Raw genomic sequence first — 23,445 nt, forward strand, 5'->3', positions numbered from 1 at the left:
CTGCAAACAAAGAAACAGGTTTGCTGACTGGTAGCTGGCGTCCCTGTGAGCGCTCTTTTTATCTGATTCAAACAAAGGAAATTTTTTCCGCCAAAAGCAGATCCTGTGATTGGATTATGGAAATGTTACCGCCCACAACATATCCGCAGAGGCCAATCACAGGATCTGCTTTGGGCGGCAAAAACTTCCTTTGTTTGAATCAGATAAAAAGGGAGTCTCACCAGCATATCTGGTTCCTTCGTAGCAGGCTTCCGAACTGCTCACTAGACTTGCTTTCCAGACTGTCTCCACTTAGAAAATCTCACTGCAACTGTTCACGTACCAAAGAATACTGCACTTGAAATCGTTGCTGGCCTCACGGAATCCAGCTCATTTCAACTGCTTGTTGCAAAAGTACCTGAACGGTAAATCTTTTTCTATCTCTTTAATGATTTCTATATTAAAATAGCGTAACTTTGCCCTGTATTACTGTAGCATACTGAGACGCTCGTAGCCAGATAAAAGCTTTGCCTTAGTTAGTCCGTAAAGCACGCTCCCTTCTCCCGGCGCTTCGGTCGCAATAGCAAATAGGACGCAAGCCCAGCCAGTACCGTAGCCAGTTAGCTGTAACTCCGTGATTCCCTCCGTGGCCTGGCCACGTGTCTGCACGGCTTTTGGCGCCATTTCGTAAGCTCCCGAGTGAAACTCGCTCGAGCGGTATCCAGCGTGCCATGTACGTAAAGCACGGACCCCTTGCAGCACGCTCCCTTCTCCCGGCGCTTCGGTCGCAATAGCAAATAGGACGCAAGCCCAGCCAGTACCGTAGCCAGTTAGCTGCAACTCCGTGATTCCCTCCGTGGCCTGGCCACGTGTCTGCACGGCTTTTGGCGCCATTTCGTAAGCTCCCGAGTGAAACTCGCTCGAGCGGTATCCAGCGTGCCATGTACGTAAAGCACGGACCCATTGCAGCACGCTCCCTTCTCCCGGCGCTTCGGTCGCAATAGCAAATAGGACGCAAGCCCAGCCAGTACCGTAGCCAGTTAGCTGTAACTCCGTGATTCCCTCCGTGGCCTGGCCACGTGTCTGCACGGCTTTTGGCGCCATTTCGTAAGCTCCCGAGTGAAACTCGCTCGAGCGGTATCCAGCGTGCCATGTACGTAAAGCACGGACCCATTGCAGCACGCTCCCTTCTCCCGGCGCTTCGGTCGCAATAGCAAATAGGACGCAAGCCCAGCCAGTACCGTAGCCAGTTAGCTGTAACTCCGTGATTCCCTCCGTGGCCTGGCCACGTGTCTGCACGGCTTTTGGCGCCATTTCGTAAGCTCCCGAGTGAAACTCGCTCGAGCGGTATCCAGCGTGCCATGTACGTAAAGCACGGACCCCTTGCAGCACGCTCCCTTCTCCCGGCGCTTCGGTCGCAATAGCAAATAGGACGCAAGCCCAGCCAGTACCGTAGCCAGTTAGCTGTAACTCCGTGATTCCCTCCGTGGCCTGGCCACGTGTCTGCACGGCTTTTGGCGCCATTTCGTAAGCTCCCGAGTGAAACTCGCTCGAGCGGTATCCAGCGTGCCATGTACGTAAAGCACGGACCCATTGCAGCACGCTCCCTTCTCCCGGCGCTTCGGTCGCAATAGCAAATAGGACGCAAGCCCAGCCAGTACCGTAGCCAGGTAGCTTTCCTGGGACGCCCAGGAGTCTGCTTTCCCACGAGTCTGAAAGGCACTTGCAAATGAGACTCACCTGCAAATGAATTTACCTGCAAATGAGACTCACTTGCGAATGTGACTCACTCACAAAGGAGACTCATTTGCAAAGGAAGGGAGAGTCACATGCAAATGAGACGCACTAGAAGCTTATTTATTATTTTGGGTTGGGGTGGAGTCAAACACTGTGGTTGAACCATTGTAAATAATTTTTTATTTTTTGAAACTGTTTAGCATTGCATTTTTTATTACATTGATATTACAAATGACAAATAAAGATTACATTTTTAATAAAATTAAAAGTAGTAAATGTTTTGTTAAAACAAAGTCCATGTCTTCTAAAGCAGTATTTAAAAATGTATTTTCTTTACACAGGACCGTGTACAGTACAGTTATACAACATGCCGGTTAAAATCAACGAGGCGATGAGCAAACAAATTGCAACCATGAAAAAAAACAAGAAAAGTACCAAAGAGATCCAAGCTTGGCTGAAGGAAAGTGGGATTGTAGTCACTTTAGAAACAGTGCGCTATCATGCTTTCGAGAGAACAACAACCAGAAAGAAAATATTTGCTCCAAAGTGCTCATGGTAAGATCACTACTGTACAGTACAGTAAATAAAAGTATTGTTTGTTAAACTGGCAAAAAGTACTGTACTGTCTTGACTATAAACAACGGTACTGTAGTATTAACCTTTGTTGTAATAATACTGTATAGTGAAAACCATAAAACATTACTTTTCAGTCATTGAATTGTTCATTAATTCTTATTTATGCACTGTAGGAGAGCTGAAAAAATTGTGGAGCAATTAACTAGTGCCAATGATGAAATGACTGCTCGACAAATCAAAAACATATTCAAATCAGAGTATGACTTTGACATTTCACTCGGCAGCATTCGAAAAATGCGTCGGAATATGGGATGGAGCTATAGACCTTCAAGGTAAGACTACTGTATACAGTATAAAGCAATAATGCAATAATGCGCACCTTTTCACATTTAATACCTGTACTTTACAAATTACAGTACGACTGTATAATGATGTGCAGTATACAGTATTTAATTAGATTTTTGTGCTGTTGGCAGGATAACTCCCATGATTAGAGATGTTAACAAAGAGAAGAGAGTGGAACAGGCACGTCGTTGGATTGAGAGCGGTGAAACATTTCCGGATGTCATTTTCACTGATGAATCCTCAGTAGCACTCGAGAGGTTCTCACGAATGTCATTCCGTAAGAAGGGCCATATCTCATTTAAGCCACGTCCAAAGCATCCATTGAAGATCCACGTATGGGGAGCCATATCACGATTAGGAGCTGGTCCCATGTTAGTGTTCGAAGGTACAGTACTACTGTCTATTTGATGCTCTGCCTGTGCTTGTAAGAATTACTGTACACTACAATAATTAAAATTGAATAAGGTGATTATTAATAAACAATACTGTTTGTTGTTATGTCTCTAGGGATCATGGATAAACAATTCTTTCAAGAAAATATAGTAGAGCGATGTATGGTGCCATTCGTGCAAAAATATTACCCATTGCATCACAGACTATTCCAGGATAATGATCCCAAACACTCTGCCTCTGCGAAATTCATGGTTGAGAAAGGCATCAATTGGGAACGCACTCCACCAGAGTGAGTATTGCATTCTAAAGTATTTTGTGTTTTAAAAGTTTTTTCTTTTCTATAAGAAACATTATTGAAATACTTTACCATACTGTTTACTTTAGATCCCCGGACATGAATCCAATTGAATTGGTATGGGCTCAACTGAAGAAGTACATCAGGAACACTGCGAAGCCAACAACAAAACAGCAGCTGATAGATGGGATCCGTAAATTTTGGCAAGAAGTGCTGACACCGGACAACTGTAATAATTACATAAATCATCTGTATAAAGTTTTGCCTGTTGTCGTTGAAAGAAATGGCCAAGCCAGTGGTATGTAGTGCTGTACGCAGGTTGTTAAGAAGACAGTTAATTGGAATGTACACTGTACAGGTACAGTATATGCATTTATAAAACGGACTACTGTATCTTATATCATCCGCTGTGAATAAAAGTGTTTCTTTCTAGAGGTAAAAAAATATAAAAAATACAATAACTTTGATTCTGTGTGATGTAACCAGTCTGTTTTCTGTGTGTCTTGCTGAACCCCCCACCCCAAACAAATATTAAAAATAAAAAAAATGTTGTGTGTGTGATTTTACCTTGTTTTATTATTCTGTACTGTACCTTGCTACCTTTCCCCACTGATTGTACTGTATGTCATATCATCCATCTGCTGTCAATAAAAGTGTTTTTTAAATTGAAAAAAGTATAAAAAAATAAAAAAATGTTGATTCTGTGCGATGTAACCAGTCTGTTTTCTGTGTGTGTCTCATTGAACCCCTACCCCAAACAAATATTAAAATAAAAAAATAAAAAAAAATGTTGTGTGTGTGATTTTACCTTTTTTATTATTCTGTACTGTACCTTGCTACCTTTCCCCACTGATTGTACTGTATGTCATATCATCCATCTGCTGTCAATAAAAGTGTTTTTTAAATTGAAAAAAGTATAAAAAAAATTCAAAAATGTTGATTCTGTGCGATGTAACCAGTCTGTTTTCTGTGTGTGTCTCATTGAACCCCTACCCCAAACAAATATTAAAATAAAAAAAATTAAAAAAAAGTTGTGTGTGTGATTTTACCTTTTTTATTATTCTGTACTGTACCTTACTACCTTTTCCCCACTGATTGTACTGTATGTCATATAATCCATCTGCCGTCAATAAAAGTGTTTATTTGCAGTAGCATACAGTACTGTAAGTTACTGTACAGTATTGTCCCACGCTGGAAAAATGACAATGATACATTGGAGTAACCATAAAATATTTATAAAGTAAGAAATAATAATAATAATAACATTAAATTAAACGCAACAAAAAATTAAAAAGCACATCAATAATGTGGTGCATCAGCACCCGCAGCATTTCCAGTGCCCTCAGCCGCTGAGCCCTTTGTTGGTGTTCTGTGGGGGGGGGAAGTAAAATATTATTGTTACTTTAAGTACAGTACAACACAAATACAGTTATTGTTATTATTGAACAGTGTAGTAGTGATAATACAGTACTGTATGTTGATGGCGGTGTTAGGGTTGCCACCTAATCCGCTAGGGTTGCCACCTCATCCCTTTAAAACTGGAGACATATTAATGTGGCTGATTACAAAAATACAGTTGGAATGAAGTTTGATGGCTGTTAAAAAAAAAAACATTTGAAATTGAGTCTTGAAGTGAGCCAGCCACAGAACCTCTGTAATTAATATGTCTCCAGTTTTAAAGGGATGAGGTGGCAAACCTAGGGGGTGCACACAGGCGATTTACAGTAGTCCTGAGGTGCAAAAGCAATTCAAACAGTTGAATCACTGACATTACTGTACCTCTATCATTTGGCCCGGTGCCCGGGCCAGGCCCCTGGGAGCCGGTATCTGTCCTGCCCTGTTGAGAGCGCCGGTGGGGGTTGCCCAGCCACTGTTCGGGCCTTGGGCCCCCATGGACAATTGGCACTGTAGTGGGAGAAAAAATGAGCATTAGAATACAGTACTGTGCAGTATACAAATTTTCGCAACTGACAGTACCAAGGGAAATACAGTAAAGTGAGAGAGCTACTGTATGGAGAGATACAGTACTGTACAGTAGTTATAGAGAGATACCGTACTGTGAAGTACTGTAGTGTGAGAAAGATACTGTACAGTAGATTGAGAGAGCAACGTCTACACTACAGTCCATTTACTGATTGCACAAGATTAGTTCCCCCTACCATTAGAGGTGGTGGAAATCAGTTCCACCCCGTTCCCCCTCACTTTAACCCTTGGTTACAATACAGTACAGCCAGTGCTATTTTTCAGCAGAAACTGAGGCCCTTATTCTACAGCAGTTCACTCTTTTGGACAAAATCCTTCTTACAGTAGATGGACAAAACCATGTGCACTGCAGGGGCGCAGATTTGAAATGTGCAGAGAGAATTAGATTTGGGTGAGTCATTTTGTTTCTGTGCAGGGTAAATACTGGCTGCTTTATTTTTACAATGCAATACAGTACAGTACAGTACAGTACATCTAACTTTGAAGTAAAACCCCACCTAAATCTACAGTAATTCTCTCTGGCCATGTTACAGTACATCTGCCCCACCTGCAGTGCACATGGTTTTGTCCATCTACAGTAAGAAGGATAATTCTTACCGCTTTCATCCTCCTCCTCCTCTTCCTCCAGCTCCATCGCATAGTCATCCACCACAATGATGGCTGAGTGGAGAATAAAAGATTAAAAACATTATTTGCCTACTACTGTACAACTCCATAGAAGAAGGCCCTAATGCTGCCACAGCCACAGCCAGACAAGGTGTACTGGCCACCCCCCCACCATACACCCAATAACAACCGGACTGCACTGTACTGTAGTTTAACCCATTGTTTGTGCAGTAGCAGAGATCCTGTGAGATGTCTCACTTCTGTCGTAATAGTTGGCAATACCATTGCACAGTACCCCCTGCATTGTACAGTGTTATTTACTGTATGCAAGATCGTGTACTGTATTGTTTTATTAAATACTGTAAACCTTGCTTAGCAATGTACACCGCATTGTTGATCGCTATTCACACACAACCCCAATTGTTCATAGTGTACAGTATGTACTGTACCACTGTACTTACTGAATTGCGCTGCCTCCTCCTCCTCCTGCTCCTCCCCCTCTTCCTCCTCCACCACCTCATCTCCCTGGGTGGAGGTGTGCCTTATTGATGCTGCAAATGTAAAAAAAAAAAACAAAAAAAAAAAACACTGTCAACATACTGTACAGTAATTTTCCTACTACTGTACAACTCCGTAGAAGAAGGCCCTAATGCTGTAGATTGAAATGCCTGCACACCATCTCCAAGCGGGCACCAGCCACCTACTGTACAACCAGCCAAGGCCCAAATGCTGCGTGACACCCACCGCAGAGCCCCCCAAAGTGAATGCCTAAACCAAATGGCATCGTCAGGTCCTCTAGAACCACCTGCACTTCCACCCTCTTCAGCAACCAACCCCCACCTCCGCATCCCACAAAGCACCCCCCTCCACCGGACAGAGGCATCTGGCTGCCCTTAGCAGAGTACTGTACTGTAGGTCCAGACTAGCGAGAAGCCACAGCCAGACAAGGTGTACTGGCCACCCCCCCCACCATACACCCAATAACTACCGGACTGCACTGTACTGTAGTTTAACCCATTGTTTGTGCAGTAGCAGAGATCCTGTGAGATGTCTCACTTCTGTCGTAATAGTTGGCAATACCATTGCACAGTACCCCCTGCATTGTACAGTGTTATTTACTGTATGCAAGATCGTGTACTGTATTGTTTTATTAAATACTGTAAACCTTGCTTAGCAATGTACACCGCATTGTTGATCGCTATTCACACACAACCCCAATTGTTCATAGTGTACAGTATGTACTGTACCACTGTACTTACTGAATTGCGCCGCCTCCTCCTCCTCCTGCTCCTCCCCCTCTTCCTTCTCCACCACCTCATCTCCCTGGGTGGAGGTGTGCCTTATTGATGCTGCAAATGTAAAAAAAAAAACAAAAAAAAAAACACTGTCAACATACTGTACAGTAATTTTCCTACTACTGTACAACTCCGTAGAAGAAGGCCCTAATGCTGTAGATTGAAATGCCTGCACACCATCTCCAAGCGGGCACCAGCCACCTACTGTACAACCAGCCAAGGCCCAAATGCTGCGTGACACCCACCGCAGAGCCCCCCAAAGTGAATGCCTAAACCAAATGGCATCGTCAGGTCCTCTAGAACCACCTGCACTTCCACCCTCTTCAGCAACCAACCCCCACCTCCGCATCCCACAAAGCACCCCCCTCCACCGGACAGAGGCATCTGGCTGCCCTTAGCAGAGTACTGTACTGTAGGTCCAGACTAGCGAGAAGCCACAGCCAGACAAGGTGTACTGGCCACCCCCCCACCATACACCCAATAACTACCGGACTGCACTGTACTGTAGTTTAACCCATTGTTTGTGCAGTAGCAGAGATCCTGTGAGATGTCTCACTTCTGTCGTAATAGTTGGCAATACCATTGCACAGTACCCCCTGCATTGTACAGTGTTATTTACTGTATGCAAGATTGTGTACTGTATTGTTTTATTAAATACTGTAAACCTTGCTTAGCAATGTACACCGCATTGTTGATCGCTATTCACACACAACCCCAATTGTTCATAGTGTACAGTATGTACTGTACCACTGTACTTACTGAATTGCGCCGCCTCCTCCTCCTCCTGCTCCTCCCCCTCTTCCTCCTCCACCACCTCATCTCCCTGGGTGGAGGTGTGCCTTATTGATGCTGCAAATGTAAAAAAAAAAACAAAAAAAAAAACACTGTCAACATACTGTACAGTAATTTTCCTACTACTGTACAACTCCGTAGAAGAAGGCCCTAATGCTGTAGATTGAAATGCCTGCACACCATCTCCAAGCGGGCACCAGCCACCTACTGTACAACCAGCCAAGGCCCAAATGCTGCGTGACACCCACCGCAGAGCCCCCCAAAGTGAATGCCTAAACCAAATGGCATCGTCAGGTCCTCTAGAACCACCTGCACTTCCACCCTCTTCAGCAACCAACCCCCACCTCCGCATCCCACAAAGCACCCCCCTCCACCGGACAGAGGCATCTGGCTGCCCTTAGCAGAGTACTGTACTGTAGGTCCAGACTAGCGAGAAGCCACAGCCAGACAAGGTGTACTGGCCACCCCCCCACCATACACCCAATAACTACCGGACTGCACTGTACTGTAGTTTAACCCATTGTTTGTGCAGTAGCAGAGATCCTGTGAGATGTCTCACTTCTGTCGTAATAGTTGGCAATACCATTGCACAGTACCCCCTGCATTGTACAGTGTTATTTACTGTATGCAAGATTGTGTACTGTATTGTTTTATTAAATACTGTAAACCTTGCTTAGCAATGTACACCGCATTGTTGATCGCTATTCACACACAACCCCAATTGTTCATAGTGTACAGTATGTACTGTACCACTGTACTTACTGAATTGCGCCGCCTCCTCCTCCTCCTGCTCCTCCCCCTCTTCCTCCTCCACCACCTCATCTCCCTGGGTGGAGGTGTGCCTTATTGATGCTGCAAATGTAAAAAAAAAAACAAAAAAAAAAACACTGTCAACATACTGTACAGTAATTTTCCTACTACTGTACAACTCCGTAGAAGAAGGCCCTAATGCTGTAGATTAAAATGCCTGCACACCATCTCCAAGCGGGCACCAGCCACCTACTGTACAACCAGCCAAGGCCCAAATGCTGCGTGACACCCACCGCAGAGCCCCCCAAAGTGAATGCCTAAACCAAATGGCATCGTCAGGTCCTCTAGAACCACCTGCACTTCCACCCTCTTCAGCAACCAACCCCCACCTTCGCATCCCACAAAGCACCCCCCTCCACCGGACAGAGGCATCTGGCTGCCCTTAGCAGAGTACTGTACTGTAGGTCCAGACTAGCGAGAAGCCACAGCCAGACAAGGTGTACTGGCCACCCCCCCACCATACACCCAATAACTACCGGACTGCACTGTACTGTAGTTTAACCCATTGTTTGTGCAGTAGCAGAGATCCTGTGAGATGTCTCACTTCTGTCGTAATAGTTGGCAATACCATTGCACAGTACCCCCTGCATTGTACAGTGTTATTTACTGTATGCAAGATTGTGTACTGTATTGTTTTATTAAATACTGTAAACCTTGCTTAGCAATGTACACCGCATTGTTGATCGCTATTCACACACAACCCCAATTGTTCATAGTGTACAGTATGTACTGTACCACTGTACTTACTGAATTGCGCCGCCTCCTCCTCCTCCTGCTCCTCCCCCTCTTCCTCCTCCACCACCTCATCTCCCTCCTCCTCCATCACCACCACCTCTTCTCCCTGGGTGGGGGTGTGGCTTACCGATGCTACAAATGCAAAAAATAACTGTAAACATACTGTACAGTAAATGAAATGGTTGGACCCCTGGTGTTATACTGTAAAGTACTTACCAGTTGAGCTGGTGCCCGGCTGCTCCTCATCATCCTCCTCCTCTGCCTCTGTGGTAAGGGGGGGGCAGCGCCGCTCCTCCCTCCGACGTCGGCGTGACAGGTCTATATAAAAACCATTGTGACAAATATTGTAACGCCAGGTACAGTATTATTGCAGTACTGTATACAGTACGATACACATGGAGGGCCACACTGGTATTATGTGGGACCCCAAATACTGTATTATTATACAGTAGGATACACATAATGGAACAACACTTGTATTACAGTATGGGGGACCCCAAATGCTGTATTATTATAGGATCCACATGGAGGGCCACACCGGTATTATGCGGCACCCCAAGTACTGTATAATTATAGGATACACATGGTGGGCCCCACCGGTATTACATACCTCCCAACATGACCCATGCCAGGAGGGACAAAATGCTCTGCTTCTGGACTTTCCTGTTAATGTACAGTACAGTATGATTGCCAATCACCAGTTTTTGAACAGGTTAACTAATAAGAAAGGTGTTTCTCCACAGGTGATGGTAATCCTAAATTAAGAGGAAAGTCCAGAAGCAGAGCGTTGTGTCCCTGCTGGTGAGGGTCATGTTGGGAGGTATGGGGGACACCAAGTACTGTATTTTTATATACTGTAGTACTGTACAGTAGGATACACATGGCGGGCACCCAGGTACTGTACACTGTGTACAGTAAACTTTGAGTGAACACAGGAATTAAAGGGTACACTTGGCGTTACTACTGTATACACTTGTACTGCAGTCACCACTTTATTAAAACTTTATTCTGGTACACTGTACAGTATCCTCACATTACTGTACTTACAGCGTCTGATGGCCTGAAGTCTGTCAGGATCTCTCCTGACCAGGTCGCTCCACCGGCGCTCTAGGGAGCGGACCGACCGCTCACGGCCAGTGTCTGCAAGAATTGCCCTACGGGCATTTTTATACGCCCGCACCTTCTCCCTGTTGCTGGAGAGAGTGAGGTCTCTACAGCGCACCAGGTGCCTAAGCTCCCGGGTGCTGTATGGCTCTTCTCTGCTGCGCTGCGCCATTGTACAGCATACAGTGCAGTAGGCTAAAAATGGCGGAGCGGGCGTCCTAGTAACACACGCTGTGTGCGACACATGACATTCATCATGCGTCCCAAAACTTTATTTTGTTCTTGTGTAGTTTCACGGCGCCATCACGGCGCCGTGCTACTGTACTTCCGGGTTGGGTACACTCGCCAAACTACTGTATCTAAAATAAAGTAACTTACTGTAACTCCATGCCAATGTGGATAGTTCATACCCCCACTGTCCACGTTGGCATGGAGTTGATTTAAGATACTGTGGCATGGCCAGCATAGCATCCGCAGCCCAGTGGCGAAACCCGCGTCCCAGCAGCGTCTGAGACGAACCAGCGTCTGAGACGGCCCGCCCCTTTGCGGATTATTGCTGCAGGAGATGGTGTAGTGTAATGTCCTGGAATGTATTTCAGGTCGGTTCAACCCCCCTCCGCCCCTGGGGGGAGGGGGGGGGATGGGAGGAGGCGGTTGACCTCAGCTGCATACAGTATACTGTAGTACACATTACTCCGTGGAAGAGACAGTAGTGCAATGGTACTGTACTGTAGCCAAATCAAGTCCTCTTACTCTACAGTACCAACACTTCATGAACACCTAAAGTAGCTGGGGCACAGGTGTACTCGTTACTGACTGACACATTATAAATGATCCACAGGTGGAGCTAATTACCTCACTTACAGTATGATTCTGTGAGGACACCTGTAAAACATTAACTGTTTTATTTGTCTAGTTTTGTTAAAACTGTTACATTTCATGGTTTGGCTTTAAGAAATATCACTCTACAAAATATTCGAATAAAAAAAAAAAAAAATTGACACCGTGATCGAACACGGGTCTCCTGCATGAAGACGGGCGCAGCTACCCACTACACTACGCAACACATTGATGTCTTTGGTCGGTAGAGTGCTGATATAATAATCTGTGGGGCCTGTTGCCCAGTGGCGAAACCCGAGCCCCAGCAGCGTCTGAGACGGCCCGCCCTTGACAGACCAGCGTCTGAGACGGCCCGCCCCTTCGTGGATTACCGCTGCAGGAGATGGTGTAGTGTAATGTCCTGGAATGTATTTCAGGTCAATTCAACCCCCTCCTCCCCTGGGGGGAGGGGGGGGAGGGGAGGAGGCGGTTGACCTCAGCTGCATACAGTATACTGTAGTACACATTACTCCGTGGAAGAGACAATAGTGCAATGGTACTGTAGCCAAATCAAGTCCTCTTACTCTACAGTACCAACACTTTATGAACACCTAAAGTAGCTGTGGCACAGGTGTACTCGTTACTGACTGACACATTATAAATGATCCACAGGTGGAGCTAATTACCTCACTTACAGTATGATTCTGTGAGGACACCTGTAAAACATTAACTGTTTTATTTGTCTAGTTTTGTTAAAACTGTTACATTTCATGGTTTGGCTTTAAGAAATATCACTCTACAAAATATTCGAATAAAAAAAAAAAAAAAATTGACACCGTGATCGAACACGGGTCTCCTGCATGAAGACGGGCGCAGCTACCCACTACACTACGCAACACATTGATGTCTTTTGTCGGTAGAGTGCTGATATAATAATCTGTGGGGCCTGCTGCCCAGTGGCGAAACCCGAGCCCCAGCAGCGTCTGAGACGGCCGAGCCCTAGCAGCGTCTGAGACGGCCGAGCCCCAGCAGCGTCTGAGACGGCCTAGCCCCAGCAGCGTCTGAGACGGCCCGCCCCTTCGTGGATTACCGCTGCAGGAGATGGTGTAGTGCATGGGTCTTCAACCTGTGGCCCTCCAGATGTTGTGAAACTACATGTTCCAACATGCATTGCCACATTTTTTCCTATAAGAGCATGCCAAAACTGTCAGGGCATGCTGGGACATGTAGTTGCACAACATCTGGAGGGCCACAGGTTGAAGACCTGTGGTGTAGTGTAATGTCCTGGAATGTACAGTATTTCAGGTCAATTCAACCCCCTCCTCCCCTGGGGGGAGGGGGGGGAGGGGAGGAGGCGGTTGACCTCAGCTGCATACAGCGAAACCCATTGGCGAAACCCGAGTCCCGACAGCGTCTGAGACGGTCCTTTAAAGAATTAGCGCTGTAGTGTGCTGTACTGTATTTAAGGTCAAGTCAACCCCCTCCTCCCCTGGAAAGGGAGGAGGCGATTGACATACACATTATGCACAGTACCAACAGTTCAAAATATTCAGCATCGGCTACGTGAACGTGAAGGTAAATGCATGTACAGTATACTGTAGGATCATGACACTACAGTACACGGCCCTTTTGCGCGCTTCGATGTTCACGAGCGACTCATTTGCACGAGCGTCTCATTTCCTATGAGCAGCTCATCACGCACGAGCGTCTCATACTGTAAGCGCGCTCCGTACGGCGAATGGCGGGTTTCCATTGGCACATTGCAGTATAGCACTCCGACTCTAGCTTGATGGAGCATTAGCCACCCAGTGGTGGCGGATTGTATTGCATGGCGTGAACCCACGCCCCTTGGCGCACGCCGGCGCAAGAAGAATTTCGGAGCGCCAGAACCTCCGCCATGGCGGCCTGGCGGCAAGGATGGGACCTGCCCTATCTGTAACTGATAGGGATGTATGATGGGGTGTAATATAAATGTGATACAGGTATATAGATACAGTGTATATAATGTGTGGTGTCATCTCTCTTCCCCAGATCCTCACTCCCATTGTTACACCACTGAGTACAGGACAGTATAATGTAATGAGACACATGAGGAAATGACCAGTATAACTGATAGGGATGTACTGTATGATGGGTGTAATATAAATGAGATACAGGTATATACAGTGTATATAATGTGTGGTGTCACCTCTCTTCCCCAGATCCTCTCTCCCATTGTTACACCACTGAGTACAGGACAGTATAATGTAATGAGACACATGAGGAAATGACCAGTATAACTGATAGGGATGTATGATGGGTGTAATATAAATGTAATACAGGTATATACAGTGTATATAATGTGTGGTGTCACCTCTCTTCCCCAGATCCTCTCTCCCATTGTTACACCACTGAGTACAGGACAGTATAATGTAATAAGACACATGAGGATATGACCAGTATAACTGATAGGGATGTATGATGGGGTGTAATATAAATGTGATACAGGTATATAGATACAGTGTATATAATGTGTGGTGTCACCTCTCTTCCCCAGATCCTCACTCCCATTGTTACACCACTGAGTACAGGACAGTATAATGTAATGAGACACATGAGGAAATGACCAGTATAACTGATAGGGATGTATGATGGGTGTAATATAAATGTGATACAGGTATACAGATACAGTGTATATAATGTGTGGTGTCACCTCTCTTCCCCAGATCCTCTCTCCCATTGTTACATCACTGAGTACAGGACAGTATAATGTAATGAGACACATGAGGATATGACCAGTATAACTGATAGGGATGTATAATAGGGTGTAATATAAATGTGATATAGGTATATAGATACAGTGTATATAATGTGTGGTGTCACCTCTCTTCCCCAGATCCTCTCTCCCATTGTTACACCACTGAGTACAGGACAGTATAATGTAATGAGACACATGAGGAAATGACCAGTATAACTGATAGGGATGTATGATGGGTGTAATATAAATGTGATACAGGTATATAGATACAGTGTATATAATGTGTGGTGTCACCTCTCTTCCCCAGATCCTCACTCCCATTGTTACACCACTGAGTACAGGACAGTATAATATAATGAGACACATGAGGATATGACCAGTATAACTGATAGGGATGTATGATGGGTGTAATATAAATGTGATACAGGTATATAGATACAGTGTATATAATGTGTGGTGTCACCTCTCTTCCCCAGATCCTCACTCCCATTGTTACACCACTGAGTACAGGACAGTATAATATAATGAGACACATGAGGAAATGACCAGTATAACTGATAGGGATGTATGATGGGTGTAATATAAATGTGATACAGGTATATACAGTGTATATAATGTGTGGTGTCACCTCTCTTCCCCAGATCCTCTCTCCCATTGTTACACCACTGAGTACAGGACAGTATAATGTAATTAGACACATGAAGATATGACCAGTATAACTGATAGGGATGTATGATGGGTGTAATATAAATGTGATACAGGTATATACAGTGTATATAATGTGTGGTGTCACCTCTCTTCCCCAGATCCTCTCTCCCATTGTTACAACACTGAGTACAGGACAGTATAATATAATGAGACACATGAGGAAATGACCAGTATAAATGATAGGGATGTATGATGGGTGTAATATAAATGTGATACAGGTAGATACAGTGTATATAATGTGTGGTGTCACCTCTCTTCCCCAGATCCTCTCTCCCATTGTTACACCACTGAGTACAGGACAGTATAATGTAATGAGACACATGAGGATATGACCAAAATAACTGATAGGGTTGTATGATGGGGTGTAATATAAATGTGATACAGGTATATACAGTGTATATAATGTGTAATGTCACCTCTCTTCCCCAGATCCTCTCTCCCATTGTTACACCACTGAGTACAGGACAGTATAATGTAATGAGACACATGAGGAAATGACCAGTATAACTGATAGGGATGTATGATGGGTGTAATATAAATGTGATACAGGTATATACAGTGTATATAATGTGTGGTGTCACCTCTCTTCTCCAGATCCTCTCTCCCATTGTTACATCACTGAGTACAGGACAGTATAATGTAATGAGACACATGAGGAAATGATCAGTATAACTGATAGGGATGTATGATGGGTGTAATATAAATGTGATACAGGTATATACAGTGTATATAATGTGTGGTGTCACCTCTCTTCCCCAGATCCTCTGTCCCATTGTTACACCACTGAGTACAGGACAGTATAATGTAATGAGACACATGAGGAAATGACCAGTATAACTGATAGGGATGTATGATGGGTGTAATATAAATGTGATACAGGTATATAGATACAGTGTATATAATGTGTGGTGTCACCTCTCTTCCCCAGATCCTCTCTCCCATTGTTACACCACTGAGTACAGGACAGTATAATATAATGAGACACATGAGGAAATGACCAGTATAACTGATAGGGATGTATGATGGGGTGTAATATAAATGTGATACAGGTATATACAGTGTATATAATGTGTGGTGTCACCTCTCTTCCCCAGATCCTCTCTCCCATTGTTACACCACTGAGTACAGGACAGTATAATGTAATGAGACACATGAGGAAATGACCAGTATAACTGATAGGGATGTATGATGGGTGTAATATAAATGTGATACAGGTATATACAGTGTATATAATGTGTGGTGTCACCTCTCTTCTCCAGATCCTCTCTCCCATTGTTACACCACTAAGTACAGGACAGTATAATGTAATGAGACACATGAGGAAATGACCAGTATAACTGATAGGGATCTATGATGGGTGTAATATAAATGTGATACAGGTATATAGATACAGTGTATATAATGTGTGGTGTCAACTCTCTTCCCCAGATCCTCACTCCCATTGTTACACCACTGAGTACAGGACAGTATAATGTAATGAGACACATGAGGAAATGACCAGTATAACTGATAGGGATGTATGATGGGTGTAATATAAATGTGATACAGGTATATAGATATACAGTGTATATAATGTGTGGTGTCACCTCTCTTCCCCAGATCCTCTCTCCCATTGTTACATCACTGAGTACAGGACAGTATAATGTAATGAGACACATGAGGAAATGACCAGTATAACTGATAGGGATGTATGATGGGTGTAATATAAATGTGATACAGGTATATAGATACAGTGTATATAATGTGTGGTGTCACCTCTCTTCCCCAGATCCTCTCTCCCATTGTTACACCACTGAGTACAGGACAGTATAATGTAATGAGACACATGAGGATATGACCGGTATAACTGATAGGGATGTATGATGGGTGTAATATAAATGTGATACAGGTATATAGATACAGTGTATATAATGTGTGGTGTCACCTCTCTTCCCCAGATCCTCTCTCCCATTGTTACACCACTGAGTACAGGACAGTATAATGTAATGAGACACATGAGGAAATGACCAGTATAACTGATAGGGATGTATGATGGGTGTAATATAAATGTGATACAGGTATATAGATACAGTGTATATAATGTGTGGTGTCACCTCTCTTCCCCAGATCCTCACTCCCATTGTTACACCACTGAGTACAGGACAGTATAATATAATGAGACACATGAGGATATGACCAGTATAACTGATAGGGATGTATGATGGGTGTAATATAAATGTGATACAGGTATATAGATACAGTGTATATAATGTGTGGTGTCACCTCTCTTCCCCAGATCCTCACTCCCATTGTTACACCACTGAGTACAGGACAGTATAATATAATGAGACACATGAGGAAATGACCAGTATAACTGATAGGGATGTATGATGGGTGTAATATAAATGTGATACAGGTATATACAGTGTATATAATGTGTGGTGTCACCTCTCTTCCCCAGATCCTCTCTCCCATTGTTACACCACTGAGTACAGGACAGTATAATGTAATTAGACACATGAGGATATGACCAGTATAACTGATAGGGATGTATGATGGGTGTAATATAAATGTGATACAGGTATATACAGTGTATATAATGTGTGGTGTCACCTCTCTTCCCCAGATCCTCTCTCCCATTGTTACAACACTGAGTACAGGACAGTATAATATAATGAGACACATGAGGAAATGACCAGTATAACTGATAGGGATGTATGATGGGTGTAATATAAATGTGATACAGGTATATACAGTGTATATAATGTGTGGTGTCACCTCTCTTCCCCAGATCCTCTCTCCCATTGTTACACCACTGAGTACAGGACAGTATAATGTAATTAGACACATGAGGATATGACCAGTATAACTGATAGGGATGTATGATGGGTGTAATATAAATGTGATACAGGTAGATACAGTGTATATAATGTGTGGTGTCACCTCTCTTCCCCAGATCCTCTCTCCCATTGTTACACCACTGAGTACAGGACAGTATAATGTAATGAGACACATGAGGAAATGACCAGTATAACTGATAGGGATGTATGATGGGGTGTAATATAAATGTTATACAGGTATATACAGTGTATATAATGTGTGGTGTCACCTCTCTTCCCCAGATCCTCTCTCCCATAGGTGATGTATCTCTTCAGCCACTCTATACAGCGATTCTGCAGATAAATCTTGGCTCTCTCCCCGTCTTGTACATCGGGGCTGTTCCATTTCTGTGCACTGATCTGAGCCTCGTGCATGGTGGGGATATAGATCCATCTCTCTGTGTCCAGGTGCATTAAGTCTCTCCCGTCATATCCGTACTGCTGATACCCCGCGGTGCCGCCGTCATCTCCCAGCTCACAGCCGTACATCACCTGGAAGGAATGGAGACCTGCACACAGCACAGGAACACGTTACACGGGAGCAGTACACGTGCTGTCATGTCATTGTGTATTCAACACGTGACACACAAAATGTGCAAAATCACATGTGCAACATAATATACAATGTGTGTAATATCACGCGTGTAACATAATATATAATGTGTGTGACAACATGTATGTTTCATGTAGGGAATCTCGTGTGTAACATGTAATATGAAATGTGTGTAACATGCTACTTACTGGGAGGAAACCAGGGCCACTTTTAGGGTGACATTTAATAAGATGCGAAAATGTGACTTTTGCGATATTTTCGCCATAAAAACGGCAGAAATCGCACTTTTTCCCGAATTCGCATATTTAATGAGATGCGAAAAACGTCAAAAAATGCGGATTTTGAAGCAAAATCGCACTTTCTGTAAGTGCGATTTTTATTCTCGCCGGAACTCGCATCCAGATGTTTTCCCATTGAAAAGTATACAATTCGCATATTTAATGAGATGCAAATTCAGGAAATGCGTCTAAAAATCGCCAAAAAATCAGACCAGGTTCTGATATGCGAATTGGCCAGAACCCTGCACAGATCAATGAGATCTGTGCATGGTCCTGTGTTAAAAAATGTGTAAAAGTGTTTTTTTTTTTTTTTTAAACGGCGTGGGGTCCTCCCTCCTGAGCATAACCAGCCCCGGGCTCATTGAGCCGGACCTGGTTCCAAAAATACGGGGGACAAAAAGCGTAGGGGTCCCCCGTATTTCTGAAACCAGCCCCGGACTCTTGGACCGGTCCTGGTTCCAAAAATACGGGGGACAAAAAATCTGGGGGTCCCCCATGTTTTGAAACCAGCACCGGGCTCCAACAGCCCGCGGTATCATGCCACAGCCGGGGGACACTTTTTACATAAGGTCCCCCGGCCTAAACATGAGCACCGTGGCTGGTCAGCCTTGGACGGGGTACCTGGAGGAGTGGGGACCCCCCAATAAAGGAATCCCCCCCCGTCCAGGCTTCACCCGTCCAGGGCTGAAGCCCGGGGCTGTCATCGGCGTCCGTGCCCAGTGGACGCTGGCCTGATGGGGTTAAATCTCACATACGTAACATTGCTTTATGCAGGAGAACTACAAGTGCCAGCAGACCTCCCCCACATGCTGGGACTTGGAGAACCACAAGTCCCAGCATGCGGGGCATTAATGGGCCCACTGGGACTTGTAGTCCACCTGTAAAAAGAATGTTAAAAGAAAAGACACACACACAGAAAAGTAAAACTTTATTTTACACACAAACACACACGTCACTTTTACACCAATATACTTACCGATCCAGGATCCAGCGCTGGCTCCCTGCTCCACAACCGGCTCACCCTGCACGGACAGCGGGCTGAACCGTCTTTCTCTGGCACAGCTAAGAGCCTCTGTAGCGCTGTCCCAGCGCTGTAGAGGCTGAGAGCTTGATTGGCCGATGCGTCTCCATGGAGACGCATAGCTCAGCCCTGATTGGGGTTATTAGTATATGGTATAAAAGGGGTGTATGGGGTGATTGGTGTGTGTGTGTGTGTGTGTGTGTGCAGGAATGACAGATATTTATGTATATAAGAGGTGTTGACGGGAGGTGGGGGGTGATAGGTTTATGAGCCACCCAAGAGCTAACACTTGCTGCAGAAGACACAACTGGGAACAATAATATTTATGCTTGTGACCAACTCTGTGGCCACAGTAATACAACACACCCTCACTTAGCTCATTATACAGGTGATTACCCCTTACAGCCTAGTTATGTCCCTTCAGCCATAAGTGGAGATGCACATCAAGTGCGTACAACTCTCCATGTCTTGTAGTTGCGTATGCTTAGTTTACACCCATTTTCCTATTACTGTGCACATATACAAACACCAGGGCCACTTGCATTCATTTGCCCCTCAGGCTAAAAGTTGCCAGCCCCCCATGTGTGACCCCATGGTACAATTGGGCTGCTGCGATGCTGGTCATGTGTCAGCTATGTGTCATCATGCCCTGCCAGTCCAGCGGCAGGACTGCGCAGGGGCTGATTGGGAACGGAATCCACCCCAGGACTGGGGGGGAGGGGGGTGCTGACGCTACAGCGCGGGGGGGGGGGGGCTACCTCGTCCTCCGCACTTTGGTCCGCTCTGTGGTGACGTCATCCGAGAGCGACCAGCGGACGTAGCCTGGTCACAGCAAACAGTGCAGCATAGCCCAAAATAAATATGGCCGCCGCCATACGTGCACATAATATATGCATATATGCGGTGGCCATATTTGTTTTGGGCAATGCTATCGTTTGTGACCAGGCTGCGGCCCCTTGCATCTAGGATGACACCAGCCCCGGAGGCATGGTCGGCGGTCCTGCCAGTGGGGAATCTGAACTGGCCCACCGGGAAATGGCCCGGTTTCCCGGTGGGCCAATCCGCCTCTGCCCTCAGTGAAGTCCCAGTGTGTGTGTCTCTCTGCTGGTAAAGTCGAGTGGCAGTGGTCAGCGGAAGGCAGCCCGCATTAGTCAGTCCCTGTGTCTGGCATCCTGCTCCCTCACTGCTGCGGTGTAGCTCTGCTCCTGGCTGTCTCATCAGTGTAGTGGTCAGTGCAGACTACCCGGTATGCAACACCAACCACCTCCTTACACATCTATACTACAAACACATGATCTAATACTGTAATGGCAAGTTACAGAGAGAATTATATTTATAGTCTATAACAAGCATCCTGAAATGGTATCTGGGACTTGAGGAGAGGAGCTGCTTGCTCCATGACCAGGAAACTAATGGTTGGCATTAAAGTTTCTTTCTCATGGCACAAGCAGCTCCTCTCCTCAAGTCCTCAGATACCATTTCATGATGTTTAAGACTTTAGAAGGAGAGACAAATAGAGTGACATAGTACACTGAGGTGGGGAACTGACATTGTGGGTTATAGACACGCTAAAGCCCCATACACACTACATGACTGTGGCCGATATATAGTCAAGCATAGTCCGATATTGCCTGTAAACACTGAACAGTATCGGTCACTGATACCATTCAGTGACGTCACCTGGACCCACTGAACATGCAGGTCATTTTGCTAAATTGACAAACTGACTGGCCAGTCATTCAGCAGCAGCACCGCTGCTGGGTGTCCTCCTGCCCGCTGCCCTCCTCTCCATATGGTACCATATAATCACTCCCTGGGGCCCCCTGGGGAGACGCACACCAAGGCACATGTGGGGACCTGCAGAATACTTATTGCAGGAGCCCCATATCTGCAGAGGACTCGCACAGAGGATCAGGGAGCCGGAGGCTTTGCACACCGGAGCCGGGAGCTGGAGGCTGGAAGTATCGCACAGAGGAACAGGGAGCCGGAGGCTGGAGGTATCGCACAGAGGAGCAGGGAGCCAGAGGCTTTGCACACAGGAGCCGGGACCCGGAGGCTGAAGGTATCGCACAGAGGAGCAGGGAGCCGGAGGCTTTGCACACAGGAGCCGTTAGCCGGAGGCTGGAGGTATCGCACAGAGGAGCAGGGAGCCAGAGGTCAGAGGTCTTTCTCCCCCACTTTCTCTCCCTCTCATTCACCCCCACTCTTGTCCCCTCGCTCCCACTCCCAACTTTCTTTCACTCCCCCTCTCTATCTCACACACACTCTCTCTATCTCCCTTCCCTCTCATTCTTCCCTTCTCTGTCTCTCACCCACTCTCCCTTCCCCCCACTCTATTTCCCTCTGTCACTCACTCTCACGCTCCTCTCCCTCTTTCTCCACATTACACACTCTTCCTCTCTCATTCTGCCCATCTCACTCTCCCCTCGCCCTGCTATCCTCAATCACTCACTTTCCCCTCTCACCCACCCCTCTCTTTCTTTTGCCACCCCTCTTACTGTCTCACCCCTCTCATGCACCCCCTCTCACTTTCCTTTTCTCACTATCCCTCCTCTCCCTGGCTTCCCCTCCCCCTATTATCCCTGTCACTCATTTTCCCCTCTCAACCAATCCCTCTGTCCCCCTCTCTCTCTCTCTTCCTCTCACCTACCCCCCCTTTCTCTTGCCACCTCTCACCCCCTCTCACTTAAGGTGGCCGTACATCAGAAAGATCGGTCTTAAGACCGGTCACAATCAGGGTTGTGTACAATTTCCCTTCAACTCCCCGGAATTCTTTGTTGTTTTTTGGACACACAGGGGCAGATGTATTAAAGGCCCCCATACATTAGTCCGACTTGTCCTAAGGACAAGTCGGACCTGATTCCCCCCTGCAGCTCCCCGGGAGGGGGACACACGATTTGGCACTTGATGTGCCAAGTTTTGCAAATGATACATTGCATGCGATGTATCATTTGCAACTCCAGGGGAGCTGCAATGTGAAGGGAGCAGGGGGCAGGGGGACATTGAGGCGGCTGGGGGGACGGACGCTGCGGGGGACACAGCTGTGGCAATTACTTACAGCTGAGCCGGGCAGGGGGAGCCGGGAGCTGTCTGTACCGAAGAAAAAAAAAAGCCCATACAATGAATGGGCAGCCTGTGATTGGCTGCTGGGCGCTCTCTCAGCCAATTGCTGACTGGCTTAGAGAGCGCTCAGCCAATCACAGGCTGCCCATTCATTGTATGGGCTTTTTTTTTTTTCCGTACTGACAGCTCCCGCCGGCTCTATGCCGCCTGTGTCCCCCGCAGCGTCCCCAGCCCCCCCTGCTCCCTCTACCGCCGCGCCGCCCCACTAGGTCCCAAGTCGGGTGGTCGGACGTGCAGCAGGTCCGACCACCCGACGCAGATCCGATGCGCACGGGACCGCGCATCGGATCTGAGGGGACATCAAAACTAGCCGATTTTGGTCCGATTTCGGCCAGATCCGACTGATCTGGCTGAAATCTGACCAAAATCGGCTAGTGTATGGGGGCCTTAAGTCTTAAGAAGAGATAAATGCAAGGGTGATAAGGAGAGATAAATGTCCAGCCAATCAGCTCCTTACTGACTTTTTTCAAACACAGCCAGAAACATGGCAGTTAGGATGTGATTGGCTGGACGTTTTTCTCTTTATCACCCTTGCATTTATCTCTTGTTAAGGCTTAATACATCTGCCCAACAATCTACTCACAATCGATCATTCAATCAGTCATACAATCCATCTGCTGCATGATTTTATAGGTTGGAGATTCATTTAAATATGGGGCTGGCCTACTAGGATCAAAAGGATAAGAGTACCAAATATC

The 23,445-nt window shown here is 45.8% G+C and overlaps 1 protein-coding gene across 1 annotated transcript in view; it reads right to left on the reverse strand.

Annotated features, from left to right (window-relative positions):
• Nucleotides 1-23,445, reverse strand: part of LOC146036347 (saoe class I histocompatibility antigen, A alpha chain-like) — a 243,857-nt gene that overhangs the window by 124,917 nt on the left and 95,495 nt on the right. Inside the window, exon 3 of the mRNA XM_083160304.1 lies at nucleotides 18,003-18,281. Coding sequence (XP_083016430.1) covers nucleotides 18,003-18,281 — 279 coding nt within the window. The remainder of the gene's footprint in view (nucleotides 1-18,002; nucleotides 18,282-23,445) is intronic.

The sequence above is a fragment of the Crinia signifera genome, chromosome 9, assembly GCF_055691185.1.
Source record: "Crinia signifera chromosome 9, ASM5569118v1, whole genome shotgun sequence".
Lineage (NCBI taxonomy): Eukaryota > Metazoa > Chordata > Amphibia > Anura > Myobatrachidae > Crinia > Crinia signifera.